This window comes from Chlorocebus sabaeus, chromosome 13, assembly GCF_047675955.1.
Source record: "Chlorocebus sabaeus isolate Y175 chromosome 13, mChlSab1.0.hap1, whole genome shotgun sequence".
Lineage (NCBI taxonomy): Eukaryota > Metazoa > Chordata > Mammalia > Primates > Cercopithecidae > Chlorocebus > Chlorocebus sabaeus.
Window position 1 is genome coordinate 11,906,159 of NC_132916.1, and position 16,247 is coordinate 11,922,405.

At 49.7% G+C, this 16,247-nt stretch overlaps 2 protein-coding genes across 5 annotated transcripts in view; one reads left to right on the top strand and one right to left on the bottom strand.

Moving 5' to 3' along the window:
- The window catches only part of EZR (ezrin), a 57,226-nt gene extending 42,869 nt beyond the window's left edge, over positions 1-14,357 (top strand). Inside the window, exons 8-14 of the mRNA XM_008007713.3 lie at positions 3,712-3,808; positions 8,681-8,844; positions 9,207-9,337; positions 10,148-10,308; positions 10,662-10,754; positions 12,571-12,822; positions 13,007-14,357. Of these exons, the coding sequence (XP_008005904.1) occupies positions 3,712-3,808; positions 8,681-8,844; positions 9,207-9,337; positions 10,148-10,308; positions 10,662-10,754; positions 12,571-12,822; positions 13,007-13,171 (1,063 nt within the window). The 3' untranslated portion in view covers positions 13,172-14,357. The remainder of the gene's footprint in view (positions 1-3,711; positions 3,809-8,680; positions 8,845-9,206; positions 9,338-10,147; positions 10,309-10,661; positions 10,755-12,570; positions 12,823-13,006) is intronic.
- The window catches only part of SYTL3 (synaptotagmin like 3), a 117,049-nt gene continuing 114,469 nt past the window's right edge, over positions 13,668-16,247 (bottom strand). For all 4 annotated transcript variants that reach the window (XM_038001161.2, XM_038001162.2, XM_038001158.2 and 1 more), the window contains one exon: positions 13,668-15,607. In XM_038001161.2, coding sequence (XP_037857089.1) covers positions 15,498-15,607 — 110 coding nt within the window. In that variant the 3' untranslated portion in view covers positions 13,668-15,497. The remainder of the gene's footprint in view (positions 15,608-16,247) is intronic.

Genomic DNA, 16,247 nt, shown 5'->3' on the forward strand with positions numbered 1-16,247 from the left:
CATTTATTTATTTATTTATTTATTTATTTATTTATTTATTTTTGAGACGGAGACTCACTGTGCCACCCAGGGTGGAGTGCAGTGGCACGATCTCGGCTCACTGTACCCTCTGCCTCCTGGGTTCAAGCGGTTCTCCTGCCTCAGCCTCCCGAGTAGCTGGGACTACAGACACGTGCCACCACGCCCGGCTGATTTTTGCATTTTTAGTAGAGATGGGGTTTCACTGTGTTGGCCAGGCTGGTCTCAAACTCCTGACCTCAAATGATCTGCCCACCTTGGCTTCCCAAAGTGCTGGGATTACAGGGGTAAGCCACCGTGCCTGACCCATTCTTGCATTTTAAAGTCATTTCAGGCTGGGCATGGTGGCTCATACCTGTAATCCAAGCACTTTGGGAGGATAAAACAGGCAGATCCCTTGAGGTCAGGACTTCAAGACCAGCCTGGGCAACATGGCAAAACCCCGTCTCCACCAAAAGTACCAAAAATTAGCTGCGTGTGGTGGCGCATGCCTGTGGTCCTAGCTACTTGGGAGGCTAAGGTGGGAGGATCACTTGAGCCCAGGAGGCGGAGGCTGCAGTGAACCAAGATTGTGCCACTGCACTCCAGCCTGTGTGACAGAGTAAGACCCCATCTCAGTTTAAAAAATGTATATTATTTCAAACTTTAAAAAGATTCTAAAAATAGTACAAATAATTCCTTATATGCCCTTCACTTAGCTTCCTCAAACATTAACACCTTATATAACCGTAGTCCAAATGCCAAGATCAGAAAATTAATGTTACTAGTCTCTAGATCTTATTCTCATTTTAATTAGTTTTCTCACTGATGTCCTATTTCTGCCCCGGGACCCTCTCTGGAGCCACACCTACAGTGAGTTGTTAGACCTCCCTGTCTCCTTTGATGTGGGATAGTTCCAGTCTTTTTTTGTCATGACCTTGATGTCTTTGAAGAGTACTGGCCATTGACTTGGGAAAGCCCTTCAACTTGGATTGTCTGGTGTTTTCTCATTATTTGGAGTTGTACATTTTTGGTGAGAAGAAAGTGCTGTTTTGCCCTTCCAGGGCCTCTTTCAAGGTGGCGCATGTGGTCTTATATAAGATAAGATATATATCTTATCTTCGGTGGTGCTAATTTTGATTATTAGTTAAGGTGGTATCTGCCAAGTTTCTTCACTGTAACATCACTATCCTTCCCTTTACAATTGGTCAGTATATTTGGGGGAGATAATTTTAAACTATGTAAACATCCTAGTTCTAGCTACCATTGATGAGATTACTGTGGTATTTGAGAAATTGTGATTTTTAAAAACTTATTTTTACATGTATTAGAATTCTGTAAGGAGCCAATTTCTTTCTCCATTTATTCAGTTATATTAATATGGACTCATGGATATGTGTTTCGGTCTTCAGGTTATGATCTACGAGTATGTGTGTTGCTCAGGTTGAGATTTAGCCTTTAGGAGCACCTTGAAGTGTGAGCCCTGCATTCTTTGCAGGCTTCCTTACTCTCTGGCTCCTCAAGATGCACCAAGTTCATCCTTTGTGTTCCCCATACTAGTCCTGGAATCAGCCATTTCTCCAGAGGCCTCTGTCTGGTCCCTGTTATTGGAGAATCACGCTTTCTTAATGTGTGGCCTAAGCAAGGACACTTACAAACCCTGTGGCCCCCTTCTCTGTGGACCCTGTTCATGTCCTATATGTGATCTCTTAGGAAAAAGGAAATCCTTGGGCTTCAATTCTCCAACTTTGGTCAAGAATTAAAAGAAGTTCTTTAACTCAAAAGTGAGTCATAATTTTCATGTTTAACCTTTTTATTTTGATACTGCAACTATGCTTATGAGTGGCTATGAATTGTTATATGAGGTTTCAAAGTCCTAAGAGGACAAACTTGCTAGACACACCAGAGAGCTGGAGGCCTAAGTTTTCTAAGGTCAGAACCTGTTTTGAGAGTCCTCTATAGAGACTGGATCCTAGCCCCTTGAAGTTTCAGGATGCCGCACGCTGGCTCACAGTGCTATGTGCTGTGGGTGGAGTCTCCAGAGCTTGGATCCTAGCTCCTCTGTTGGTGCCAGCAGGCTGCTCTTGTGTTTTGGGAGGAAGTGCTCCAGAAGCAACACATGCCTACCTGATGTCACTCTCAACAGCCTTTCAATGTAAGGAGGACATAGGCTGAAGTCAGTAGCAGGGCTAGTAGGCGGTATCTGGAGTTCCCCTTCAATGCTCTGAAACCTGTGAAGAAAATTACATCTTGAAGATAAAAGAACAAACTCATTTCATATTTGTTTGAATGCCAGGTGTGTTTTTTATGGGGATTGGTGATTCTAGAGCATAGTACTGTGAAAGAAAGGATGTATACAAAAGCTTTGACATTTAGAACCATGGTCTGATCAGTGCTCTGCCATCATTCCTGCAGGCACACCATGACTGACCATGCTGTTCCCCAGAAGGGCCAGCTGTCAGGCTTACATGTTTGCCCTCAGCCTCCAGAGTCCACCCCACTGCCTTGATCTAGTTGATGTCACAATGAAACCTGCATCGCTCGTCAGTATTAAAGCTGTTGGTAGGCCATAGATTGCTTGACCTTCCTGCTACTTCTAAAATGAAGGTTTTTGTGGGATGTTGGAAAGGACTGTTTTGGAGGGCAGCATTGTTGGACGGTGGTTTTGAGGATTTGTCGTTACTTCCAGAATGGCATTATCCCTGGTAAAATGTGTTGGAAGAATAGGGTGGGAAGCGTGAGGTGAGCAGAGCAATATGGTCTTGAAGTCATATGATGAACTTGGGAATGCTAATAAAAGCCAGAGTCTGGCCAGTCATGGCATTGCATTGGCTAAGTAGGGTTGGCCTTGTGGGGCTTTCATTAGGGCCGTTAGTTTGAGGGCTGTCCTGAAAGTTGGAGAGTGACATTAGAAGATGTCTGTCCAGCCAGGAGAACACATACTAGAATGAAAACCAGAGGAGCAGAATGCATAGCAAGGCCTTTGTCCGTTTTTCTTGGCAAGCTCTGTTGAGTATGGCACATCTAGGAACATGATGGGATCTTGGCCCTCCCTGTTGGTTTCATAGAACTAAATGATCAGTAACTTAAATAACATTCAGCAAACAGAATGTAGCAGAAGAGCCTGCATGTTAAGGGAGGCCTCAAGGGAAAGGGAGGCAGCCCCGGGGAACCGTGTGTTGAAAGGTGGGTCTGAACCATGGAGTTTGTGGCTGGATTTGACAGGTCTTGGATGCTGTGTTAAGAACTGTGTTGACATATGAGGAGAGTAAGTTAATCAGATCGGCCGACTGAAAGTAGGGCTGCTCCAGCGCAGTGCTTGAGAGTGGGCTCTGGCAGGATGAGAGGTAGGCGAGTGTGGTGATGTGATGTGGGAATGAACAGCAGAAGATACCTGAGGGAGGGTCAAGGTGCCTGGGTAGGAATTGCAGTTGACCTTGAGATCACCAGCCTGGGTAATCATAGGTGCCCCAAACTGAGGAAAAACCAAAGGAAATGGGAACAGACTAAGGTTGCAGATGCCTTAAAGCCAGCCACTGGGCTTAACCTAGGACAGGTGGGAACTATTTGATAATAATATATAACACATTATGCCTCCTGGGTTAAGAGGCATATTATTTTAATTGAAGTAATAAGAATTGATTTGCGAATCTCTTAGCCAATCCAAGAACATACGTATACATCTAACCATTCACTTTCTCTTTTTAACCTCAGGTTAACCCCAAAGATTGGCTTCCCTTGGAGTGAAATCAGGAACATCTCTTTCAATGACAAAAAGTTTGTCATTAAACCCATCGACAAGAAGGCACCTGTAAGTTCCAAAGGATTCTATTCGGGGACTACTGTTTTTCATTCTTATATTTGTCAGGGTAACAGATTTCTCTCTGTGATAAGTAGCCGGTGATAGTCCAAACTCCCTATGTGGTTACACTGAGGGCCAGAGATCCTGTGGGCCAGGCGGTTGTTGCAGCGGAGACCACTTAACTTTTCACATGATCTTCCTTATGAATAAAAGGGCAGTTCTGAGTCATTGGCCAAATGATAAGCATTTCCCAAAATGCTGTGTTTTTGGTGTGGAGAGCCAGCCTGCCTCCTGGAGCACCTGGGTGTGGGAAGTCTCCCCGGCACCTGACCGACAGTGGGACCTGCGAGTCTCAAGGGCCAGATTTGCCTTTCAGAGCTGTCCTGGAACTTACCCAAGATAGGGACAGTCAGACTTGCACCCAGGCATTGCTGGTCCCCAAGGTTTCATCTCGGCTTCACCCACTTCTGTTGTCAGAAGTGTGCGTCCTCACACAGGTGACACTAGCAGGAGGTCATTTTGGGAGGAGATAGTAAGAAGGCGACACTTCATGTCCTGAAATCTGAGAGTATTGATTGTAATAGCTGCCGAGACCAGTGCATTATGGAAATTTGTTTTGGTTTTATTTATTCTGCTGACATTTAAGCTTTTGTTAGCTCAGAACATTTGAGACATATGCACATAACTGTAGCATTGTAGAAGGGGTAAGGATTTTGTTATCTAATCATAAATCTGGTTCTCTAAAAAACTGCCACCTGAAGAAATTCTGTTATCCACCTTAGAGCCTGTTCTGAGTTTTATGAAAATTATAGATTGAAAAGGACTTTGTGTTCTCATGTAATTTTTGTTGCTTAGTTACAGTGTTAAGCTTGGAGAGGCAAACATGGGCTGTGGTCCATACCTTGGTTGTCGTTAACCCTTTTGGGACTGGGTACTGCTTAGCAATGGTAAATCCACATAGAACAGTATGTGGTGTTATTGTCCCGTTACTTCTCCCCCCATACAGGTTTTTCTAGCAGAATTTAAAATCTGCAGGTCTTGACAATTTTGTGAAAGTATTTTTTTCTTTGTTAAAAATGTCTTGGCTAGGCGCAATGGCTCACGCCTATAATCCCAGCACTTTGGGAGGCTGAGGTGGCTGGATCACGAGGTCAGGAGTTCGAGACCAGCCTGGCCAACACAGTGAAACCCCATCTCTACTAAAAATACAAGAATTAGCTGGGCGTGGTGGTGGGCACTTGTAATCCCAGCTACTCAGGAGGCTGAGGCAGGAGAATCGCTTGAACCCAGGAAGTGGAGGTTGCAGTGAGCTGAGATCGTGCCACTGCACTCAATCCTGGGCGACAGAGCTAGCCTCCGTCTCAAAAAAAAAAAAAAAAAAAAAAAATCTCCTGCTGTTTGCAAACTCTTGGCTGCTACTCTGGGTAGTTGCACAGTTATTTAAAATTGAATGCGTATTGAATGCACTCTAAGGCTCCATGGCAGCAGTTCATGTTAATATGCAACACCATGAATGGAAGGTCATAGCGTCTTCATGTCACTTGGGTAGTGAGATTGGTGCAGTTTAGAAGAGCAAGAAAATTCGGAAATCTCTCATCAGTAGGTTGCTGCATACTCTGTGACGCTACTGCCTTTTCAGAACACTTTTATTAAAAATCTGACTAGAGCAGAAGCTCTGGACTAGACTGTTTCAGAATGTTCGTGCGTGTGTGTTTGATATAAGTTCATCTCTTGAAGAGCTGAAAAATATTTCATAATAAGCCCCGAGCAGAAGCCATTGTGATACATCTCGTGCATGTGCCTTTATTATAGAGTAGCCTCATGTGAAGCCATCTCTTAAGCAAAAGAAATACTCGCTGGTGGCACGCTGTCTCAGGCACTCTTCCGGGGCTGTGTGCACCATGAGCAAGGCAAAGCTTCTGCCCTGGTGAAGCCTATGTTTAAGTGGAGGAAAGGGTTAAAAACAAGGCAGATGAGATGCTTCCTGGTAGTAAATTTAACAGTACAGCTGTGATTAAAAACTAAGCCGGATCAGAAGATGGGGGTGAGATTCCTTTGGCAAGTTGGGCAGGAGCCACACTGAGGAGGCAGCATCTGCCTTGAGTGGGCGCTGGTTTGAGGAGGTGGAGTTCTGTCACCCCCACACCACCCCAGGGCTGCTCGAGTCACTGCCCTGCTTCAGTCTGTAAACTTTGGGCAGAAGTTCAAGTTTTCAACATCGAACTTGATGTAAAAGAAGAGGAAGCCCCAAAGTTTGAGGCAGTCGGATTCCTTATCTCGTGTTGACTTTCGGGGGTCACCCTCACCCCATGTGGTTTCTGCTGTGAACTCACAAATGAGTCTTTGTCCAGTTCTCCCCCAACAACTGGCATCTCCTTTTTAAAAGCCAGCTTCTCTTCCCTGCCAAGGTGCATACAGCATTTTGGGGCCATGCTTTGGCTCTTTAGATGGGACCTTGTAGACAGCTGACATGGCCTGCCCAGGTGACCTTATGAGGGGCTGAGGCGGCTGCCTTTTCCCTTTCAAAAGGGCCTTTTGTTTCTGTGGCCTCATGGAAAAGGCCACAGGCAGCTGAAATTTGGAGAAAGTAAGCAGCATTTCTGCTCTGACTCCTCGACCGCTTCCTCCACGTGGCCTTCCCAGGAGCTCCGCTGCCTTGCTGCCTCCCGAGGCTGCCTCCTGCCATCTCTGCGGCCAGATGAGCCTTGGAATTGGCCTCTTGGGGAAGAGTTTCCCGGCATCTCGGGGACTTGAAAAGGGGCCTTTTACCTTCTCTCCTTCTGTATTTGTAGGGTCTTGGGTTTATTTTTCTTGAACTTTCCTTTGCCTAGTTTGCATTTTTACCTTGCTGGTCCTCGGCCAGTTTAAAAACCCTGCTTCAGGTCTTGTCGTGTCATCGTTCTGCATCAGGAAGCTGCATCCTGCATCAGGTTAGGGACTTGGATTTAGAAACCTTTCAGTATGAATCTTTGTTTTAACTTGAAGTGAGAAACCGGCTTCCGTCATAAGGCACTGGGAGAGATTTCCTGCCAGGCACTGTCCTCCCTCACCCACTGGCAGTGGACTCCCCAAATTCTCCTGGTTCCTGTTGCTGGCAGGACCTGTCTTCTGCAGGGAAAGGGGGAGAGGGGGACATTGTTATGTTAACCTGAAGTTACCATTGAGGTTTTTCATTGATCCCCCCTACCCCTGCACCCCTACAACCCCATAAAGGGGAGTTGGTGCTAATCAGCATTCTGAGTCAGTCAGGGCCTATTTGGTAGAGTCCTCTAAAGCTGTAATGCAGGATTGTTTCCTCTTGTGTAATAAGGGATAGGTGGGTAATAAAAAGGCAGGTTGCTCCCAGCTCCACAGACTCCTCCCTGGAAAACCCAATGACTTAACAACAAGGGTGTGAAACCCCAAAGACAGCCCCACCCAGGAAGTTCATGGGCTCTCAGGGCTTGGCATCACCTCTCACCCCAGGATTTCTGGAACAGATGAAAAGACTGAGAAGCTAAATAGATTCTTCTCAGATATGTCGATGAGTCCGCTCAGCCAGTTCCTCATTAGGTCTCAGAAGTTGCTGTGGGATGTATCGCGCTGTTTCTTTTAGCCACCCCGTCCCTGTTCCAAATGGTCAGAAGCTGGATGCTGGGGGCCCTGAGGTTAAGAGGAAGCTGATAAAGTCACTTTTCATGGGAGTTTCTATTCTTCTGTCTTGTAAGCTCATCACAGCAGTAGCAAGGAGTTGGGACCAAGATTGTCAGCGTGTCCCGAATGTTTCCAGTCATGGTAACGAGTTTCCTGAATGCTGTGATTCTGCCTTGATTTCGAGGAGGCTCCTCTGGTTGCGGTCTTGCAAGGCACTAGCAATTGGAGTGACCGCTGTGTGTGTCAGTCAGCTCTTACCGCGCCAGGTGCTGTTCTGAGTACCTCGTGAACGTCACCGATAAGGCGGGGATGCCAGCATCTAACGGGACTGCTGGGAGGATTGAGTCCCATATCTGAAGTCCCTTGATATACTGGCATCCCCGCTTATGGTTGAAGGCCCTGAGCCTGGTGAAGGGATGTGCTCAAGGCCATGGAGCTTGCACATGGCTGTCTGTGCCGCACGAGCTGGTGATGTCTGGCAGGTACTGAGCACCTGAAATATTGACCTTGGGAAGATAGAGATGAGTGAATGTGGCCCCTGCTCTCGGGAGCTGATGGCCTCATGGGAGTGAGATGCTGAAAGGAGTCACTGGAGTGAAGCAACAGTGCCACTGCGGCGAGCACCTGTAGCGGGTGTGGCGGGTGCAGGAGCAGGGCTGGACAGCATTGAGAGAGAACCGAGAGCACATGGGAGGCTGGGCCCAGAGTCAAAAGGTCTCCATGTGTGTTGGGCCCAGGCCCTGGAGCTCATCCTGGAGCTCCTAGGCTGGCATTGACGGTCAGGGTGGTGACCTGGTCAGCATAGCAATAACAGTGTGGGAGGGGAGGCTGTGCCAGAGGAAGCTCAAATAGAAGCAGAGGCAATCCAGGCAAGCATTGGGGACGGAGCAGTGAGGCTGGAAAGGACATCATGAAAGGTGGCTACCTGGAAGAGCAGACAGCTCTGAGACTTGAAGGGTTTCCCAAGGCTGAGAGTTCTCACCTTGGAAAAGCTTTGCAGTTTTCGTGCAGCGGGATTTCAGTGTGCATGCAGCATGTACATACCCACATGTAACCACACACACACGCAGCACGTGCCCTTCCTCCACCCGTCCTGGAGAAAGCACATTTCCAGTGCTGAGACGTTGCCATCCCTGTTCTGCTACATTTGTTCTTTTAGAAAAGTTCCAGACCTTTGTGAAGTATGGTTTGGGAGAAGAAAACCAAACAAAGGACCTTAAGTCCAGGTGGCCCTGTTCTGTTTTGTAGGACTTTGTGTTTTATGCCCCCCGCCTGAGAATTAACAAGCGGATCCTGCAGCTCTGCATGGGCAACCACGAGCTGTACATGCGCCGCAGGAAGCCCGACACCATCGAGGTGCAGCAGATGAAGGCCCAGGCCCGGGAGGAGAAGCATCAGAAGCAGCTGGAGCGGTGAGCGTGGGAGGCCAGAGCGGGGGCCTGTGTTCTCCCAGCTCAGCTACCGCCAGCCCTGCCTGCCGAGGCAGCCAGTGCCTGTCAGGTGACCGCGGAGCTGATGGGGAGAGCCTGGTGGAATGGAACCCAGTTGCCACACTGGGATCTTCGAGGCCTTTGTCTCTGGGAGGTTGCTGTGGTGCAGAGTCTGGTGTCAGCCCTGGAGCGGCTGCTCCCTCAGGCAGCTCAGGCTGGTGGCAGGCCAGGGTGGCCCTCAGGATGCCAAGTCCATCCTGGAGCTGCACATACCCGTGAAGTGTGTTGACCCCTCACTTTCCTGCCAGTCTAAATCTCCCTGTGCCTCTTTTTCCCTGCACCAGGCAACAGCTGGAAACAGAGAAGAAAAGGAGAGAAACTGTGGAGAGAGAGAAAGAGCAGATGATGCGTGAGAAGGAGGAGCTGATGCTGCGGCTGCAGGACTACGAGGAGAAGACCAAGAAGGCAGAGAGAGGTCAGGCGCCCTGGGGCTGGCACTCTACACTGGGTCATGCATTTCCACAGGGGCAGGGGCCACACCCACCCAACCACCGGAAAGGAAACCAAGACCATGTCCCATAGCGCAGACTCACAACAGAAATGATAAAATAGTTATTTGGTTTGGAAAACAATTCTGTACTTCATTAACTTTGGTGCTCATTGTTCTAAGACATTGTATTTTAAAATTTCCCTAGTCCTTTGCAGTAAGTGCTCCATCACCCAGTTTCCCTGATGAGTACAGTAAGGTTTGGTGCGGTACAGTGAACTTCCCACAGTCCCACAGCCCATGAGTGACAGGGCCATGCTGCACTGTCCTCGACCTCTAGACCAAAACCCAAATGCTTCTTCAGAACCAGACTCCCCAGCACAGCTCCAGTCGACAACCCCAGCAGCTGGGCTGATTACATAAGGTGCCACAGATGCTGTGTTCACTGGCAGCCCTTAGCACAGATGGGAAGGGTGTTTGTGTTCTGAGTGGAGTGTGGGCCACCAGCACAGCGGGCGGCTGACCGGGGGAGAGTTAACGCCAAGAGGGTTGAGTCAGGCATGCCAGAGGGTGCCTGGCCCACCACGTTGGATGGGTTTCTAACCATCTTGAGGAAGTTGTCATGGAAACAACAGCAATGAGCTGTGAAGTGCTTTCCTCCAGGGTCACTAGAAGACATCCCCCCTTGACCTGTGACTTGGTCTAGGGCTCTGTGGCTTTGGGGGTGCGAATGGAAGGCGAGGGCTCCTAGGTTCCTGAGCCAAGGGCTTGAACGGCTCTGGCTTTGTGTCTTCTCAGAGCTCTCGGAGCAGATTCAGAGGGCCCTGCAGCTGGAGGAGGAGAGGAAGCGGGCGCAGGAGGAGGCTGAGCGCCTAGAGGCTGACCGCATGGCCGCGCTGCGGGCTAAGGAGGAGCTGGAGAGACAGGCGGTGGATCAGATAAAGAGCCAGGAGCAGCTGGTAGGAATGGCCTGAGTTTCAAGATGCTGAATTATAGAGAGGCTGCTTCTGAGGATGGAAAATGTGACACCTGCCTTGTAATAATTGTCATGACTGGAAGCTGTAAGCTGATCTACTGGGGACTGAAACAGCTGGCGGGGAAGGGGCTGGGCTGTTGCCAGGGTCACTCGTTGAAGGTGGGTGTGGGCATCCAGGAAGATGGCAGGGAGGGTGCACGATGAACCCTGCTGGCCATGGAGTGGGGGTGACGGGGACTCAGATGTCACAGTGGAGGCTGCTCACCAACACACATTAACACTCATTCACAACTGGACTCTGTTGAAAGGATATTTAGCTTGGCATTCCCTTCTCAGGCTGCGGAGCTTGCAGAATACACTGCCAAGATTGCCCTCCTGGAAGAGGCACGGAGGCGCAAGGAGGATGAGGTTGAAGAGTGGCAGCACAGGGTGAGTCTGCATGGGGGAAACCGCACGGCCACGGCACCTGTTGCCCACTGCCTGGGCAGTGGGCCCTTCTGCAAGTAGGTGGGTTGGGGGAGAGGTCTGGCTCAGTTGCCATGTCCTACTGGAAGCTTCTGGGATGTCTCACGATCCTCTGCCGATACCAGTTGTATTATTGAAGTAGACATCCCCAAAGAGATGGGTTTGACTTTGTACATGAGTCAGTGCAGCTGCTGGATTCATAGAGGGAGGACTTCTGATTGACTTTCACGACCTTGCTCCCTCCACCCCAAACTGTTCAGTGCTGATCTGACAGCCTCCGGTCAGGAACTGGTTTTAAATCTGATTATATATGTGCCCCTTGCAATGGGGTCGCAGTGCCTGAAACACAATCTCCTGCAGCTGGTATATATAGCGGGCACCATGAAAAGATCCAGGTCCTTGGAAGTCTCTAGGCTGGAGCAAGAGCCGGGCTCTGCTGCCCATCAGCTATTTGACTGGGGGCTAGTAGCATCAACTCTCCCAGCCTCATTTTCCTTATTGTAGAATGGGGGCGATACCCAACTCATAAAGTTGCTCTGCAGATGTGAGGTCCCATGCCCAGGACCTGGCAAACAGAGGTTTAATCAGCTGTAGCTGTCATTGTGAGACACACGCAGAGCTTCTCTCTGGGGGAGAGAAGCTGGGATCCCCTGTGCCCTCCAGGAAGGCATAGCCCCTGAGAAAGTCTGGGGATGGTTCCCATTGGAGACTGCACACCAGGCTTTAAGAAGCTCTTCTCCTTCACAGATCCTCTGGCCTGTCCTTCCCCCACTGTGGCTTCTCCATCTGTGGTGGTGCCTTCTGGGGACGTGTCTCCTGGCTCTCCAGGGCCACTTCTGCCTAGTGCCTCCTTGCCTTTGTTCCAGCCCCCATTCCTGCTGCCCATCTGTATTAGTCTGTTCTCACACGGCTGTAAAGAACTACCTGAGACTGGGTAGTTAAAGAAGAGGTTTAATTGACTCACAGTCCCACATGGTTGGGGAGGCCTCAGGAAGTTTACAGTCATGGCAGAAGGCGAAGGGGAAGCAGGCACACCTCTTACGTGAGGGCAGAAGAGAGAAAAGCAAAGGGGGGTGGTGCCAAACACTGAAACCATCAGCTCTCACTCAGAACCCACCCACTAGCACGAGAACAGCATAGGGGAAACCACCCCACGATCCAGTCACTCCCACCAGGTAATCCCGACATGTGGGGATTACAGTTGGAGATGAGCTTTGGGTGGGGACACAGCCATATCACCATCCAAAGTTGCAAGCAGAAGACTTTGGTTCTTAGGTTTTTGAGAAAGTACCTGTTAAGACGTAAGTGAGGAGAGCTGGCTCCAGCGCAGATCCATACTAAGCTCGACTCCAGGGCTGGGATGGAGGCGGGCAGGACTGGGCATGTGTGACGCTGTTCGAAGGACTGCAAGTGGTGAGCAGGAGACCACTTGATAATGACCGTGGCATGAGGGGAGGCTGGGAACAGAGCCTGTTACTCATTTAACAGGATTTTTTTTTCTAAAAATTATATAATGTCTAGAGTTATAAACAGAAAAAAAAGAAATGGTAGTTTTAAAACTGCCCAGGCTCTGGCATCACAGTTCCTCTTCCTGTTTTGGATGCAGAGGATTGTAAACCCCACATGCACTTTGAGGGGCTCTTCTTCGAAGCCATGGCCCAGCACGGTTTAGTGCTGCCTTAGTGTGCCAGGACAGAGGGAGGCAACAGTTGGTTCTTATAGCCAGGAGGATAGGACTTTTGGGTGAGAAGTCCTCACCTACTAATTTTGCTTTCCAAAGGCCAAAGAAGCCCAGGATGACCTGGTGAAGACCAAGGAGGAGCTGCACCTGGTGATGACGGCACCCCCGCCCCCACCACCCCCCGTGTACGAGCCACTGAGCTACCATGTCCAGGAGAGCTTGCAGGATGAGGGCACGGAGCCCACGGGCTACAGTGCAGAGCTGTCTAGTGAGGGCATCCGGGATGACCGCAATGAGGAGAAGCGTATCACTGAGGCGGAGAAGAACGAGCGTGTGCAGCGGCAGCTGCTGGTGAGGCCCAAGGGGCTGTGTGTCTCCAGGGCGCCTGCCTCGCTCTTGCAGCAGACAGGCTTGGGGAAGGCAGTGATGTGAGCCAGCCCCACCTAGCACCCCTCTTGCCCTTCCCATTTTCCTAGGGTTGGGGCTGGGCCATATGGGGAGGAAGGGGCCTGACCAATGCTGCTTAATGTTGCAGACGCTGAGCAGCGAGCTGTCCCAGGCCCGAGATGAGAATAAGAGGACCCACAATGACATCATCCACAACGAGAACATGAGGCAAGGCCGGGACAAGTACAAGACGCTGCGGCAGATCCGGCAGGGCAACACCAAGCAGCGCATCGACGAGTTCGAGGCCCTGTAATGGCCAGGCCAGGACTGAGGGCAGGGGGCGCTCACAGCGGGCGCTGCTGCCGGCACTGCCAGCCTCGCCACGCTTGTGTCTTTAGTGCTCCGAGTCTAGGAACTCCGAGAGCCCAGTTCCTTTAAAAAGCAGTTACCCAACAGAAACATTCTGGGCTGGGAACCAGGGAGGCGCCCTGGTTGGTTTTCCCCAGTTGTATCATAGTGCCAAGCAGGCCTGATTCTCGCGATTATTCTCAAATCACCTCCTGTGTTGTGCTGGGAGCAGGACTGATTAAATTACGGAAAATGCCTGTAAAGTCTGAGTAAGAAACTTCATGCTGGCCTGTGTGATACGAGAGTCAGCATCGTTAAAGGAAACTGCGGCGTGGCTTCCATCTGTGCCATACTTGTTCTGTATTTGAAATGAGCTCAAATTGGTTTTTGTTTTTAATTTCTATGAAGGATCCATCTTTGTATATTTACATGCTTTGAGGGGTGAAAATTTTTTTGGGAAATTGAGTCTGAAGCACTCTGGCACACACACACAATGATTCCCTCCTTCCGTCACTCCACGCAGCTGGCAGAGAGCACAGTGATCACCAGCGTGAGTGGTGTATGTAGGACACTTGGATAAATTTTTTAGTTTTTTTTAGGTTTTTTTGCTTAACAGTTAGAATACATTGTTGTACTTATACACCTTATTAATGATCAGCTATATAGTATTTATATACAAGTGATAATACAGATTTGTAACATTAGTTTTAAAAAGGGAAAGTTTTGTTCTGTATATTTTGTTACCTTTTACAGAATAAAAGAATTACATATGAAAAACCCTCTAACCATGGCACTTGATGTGATGTGGCAGGAGGGCAGTGGTGAAGCTGGTTACCTGCCTGCTGCAGTCACGTGTAAACAGGATTTTTATTGTTAGTGTTTTATGCATATAATGGACTATGCACACTTTTAATTTTGTCAGATACACACATGCCACTATGACCTTTCAGACTCCAGCCGTGGAGAGACTGTTCGCTTGTGTTTGTTTGTAGTCTGCCATGGCCTTGGCAGGCTGCTGGAAGGCAGCTTGTGGAGGCCATTGGTTCTGCCCACTCATTCCTTCTCGTGCACTGCTTACTCCTTCGCAGCTAAGATGCCATGTGCAGGTGGATTCCATGCTGCAGACATGAAATAAAAGCTTTGCAAAGGCACGAAGCAGCATGGGTGTGTATTTGTGTGTGGGGTGGGAGGGCCACCGCCGACTCGCCTGGGCTCTATGCTGTCCTCTGGCTGGGTTTTGTGAGGGGCCATGGTGTCCCTGGGGGTACACTGGTAAGTTAGAGCTGACCAACCCAAGACATGGTGCTCTGTGGGTCACCTAACCTCCTCTGGAGACAGTTTCCACGGGAGAGGACACTCCAGCACTCACCAGGCTCCTCTAAAATGCTGCTAACCGCCAGGCGCAGTGGCTCACGCCTGTAATCCCAGCACTTCGGGAGGCCGAGGCAGGCGGTTCACAAGGTCAGGAGATAGAGACCATCCTGGCCAACATGGTGAAACGCCGTCTCTACTAAAAATACGAAAATTAGGTGTGGTGGCGCATGCCTGTAATCCCAGCTACTTAGGAGGCTGAGGCAGGAGAATTGCTAGGACCCAGGAGTTGGAGGTTGCAGCGAGCTGAGATTGTGCCACTGCACTTCAGCCTGGTGACAGAGGGAGACTCCATCTCAAAAAAATAAAATGCTCCTTTAAGCTGTGACTTTTTTTTTTTTTTTTTTTTTGAGACAGGGTCTTCCTTTGGCCCAGGCTGGAGCATGGTTGTGTGGTCAGGGCTTACTGCAACCTCAACCTCCTGTTCTCTATCCTGGCTCAGCCTCCTGAGTAGCTGGGACTACAGGTGTGCACCACCACACCCGGATAATTTTTTGTTTTTTCCGTAGACAGGGTATCTCTGTGTTGCCTGGGCTGATCTCACACTCCTGAGCTCAGGCCATCCACTGCAGCCTCCCAAAGTTGCTGGGATTACAGGCGGGGAGCCACCATGCCCACCAGCCGGCCTTTTACCATTTGATAAGCACTGGAGGATGCCGGTAAGAACATTTATTGAAATCTGGCCATTTTCTACATCTCGGAGATAACCCACCAGAGGCTTAGGTAACATACATTATTGTGTTTAACTTAAATATACACAGATACCAGTAGGTGTTTAAACCATGGGACAGGACTGCAGATGGAGATTGCTCAGGGTCCAAAGGGTCTCCAGCTGGGACCCCGCACCTGGTTTGCAGCCCCACTCTGCAGACGCACAGTGCTTCACACCCGCTGCAACCTGGAACCTCGAGGCCTTCGCATCAGTGCAGGACAAGGGTCATGTCTGTCCATAGATTGGGGCTGGAAAGGACTTTTTGCCACTGGAGCTTCGATTGTGAGCATGCATCCCCGCCACCAGCTGTGTCTCCCTCTGTAAGAGAGGATGACAACTTAGCCATGGTCAGGGAGGGCACCACTTCGTCCCCTCTCAGCTCTTTGAAAATGACCAGCCAGAGAAGTTTTTCACCTTCAGTCCACATTAAAAGGCCAACCACCACTACGCCCACCCCAACAAAGCGAGTGTGGGTTCACCCAGGCACTCTGCTCTGCGAGACTCTAACAGCCGGGAGCTCTGTAGTTTGAAAGTGAGGCAAGGACTCCGGTGTGGTGGGCTGGGTCTTCACCAAGGGAGTGGATCGTGGCTAGCTGGGTGGGGCCGTCTCAGACGGGGCTGGGCTTGCCAGGGGAAGGGATTCTCAGAGGAAGGCAGTAAGCTTTGGACAAAATATCTTTGAAAAGTAATTGAGCAGTGAGGCTTATTTCTCTTCAGTCACTGGTTCTCCGTTGGAAGCCCTTGGAGATGTGTGCAGGTGTATTTGGTTGTCATGCCAGGGACACTGCTGGCAGCTAGAAGCAGTGCCAGGCACAGAACCTCACAGCAGAGGGCTGTCCAGCCACCAGGCTGGCGGCGCCCTGCCGAGCGGCTCTGGACAGCGTTGCTGTTTTGACCACTTTTGATGAAGTACTTTCTGAATTGCCGTTTGTTTGAGTTAAGAAGATCTTTTCCTTTA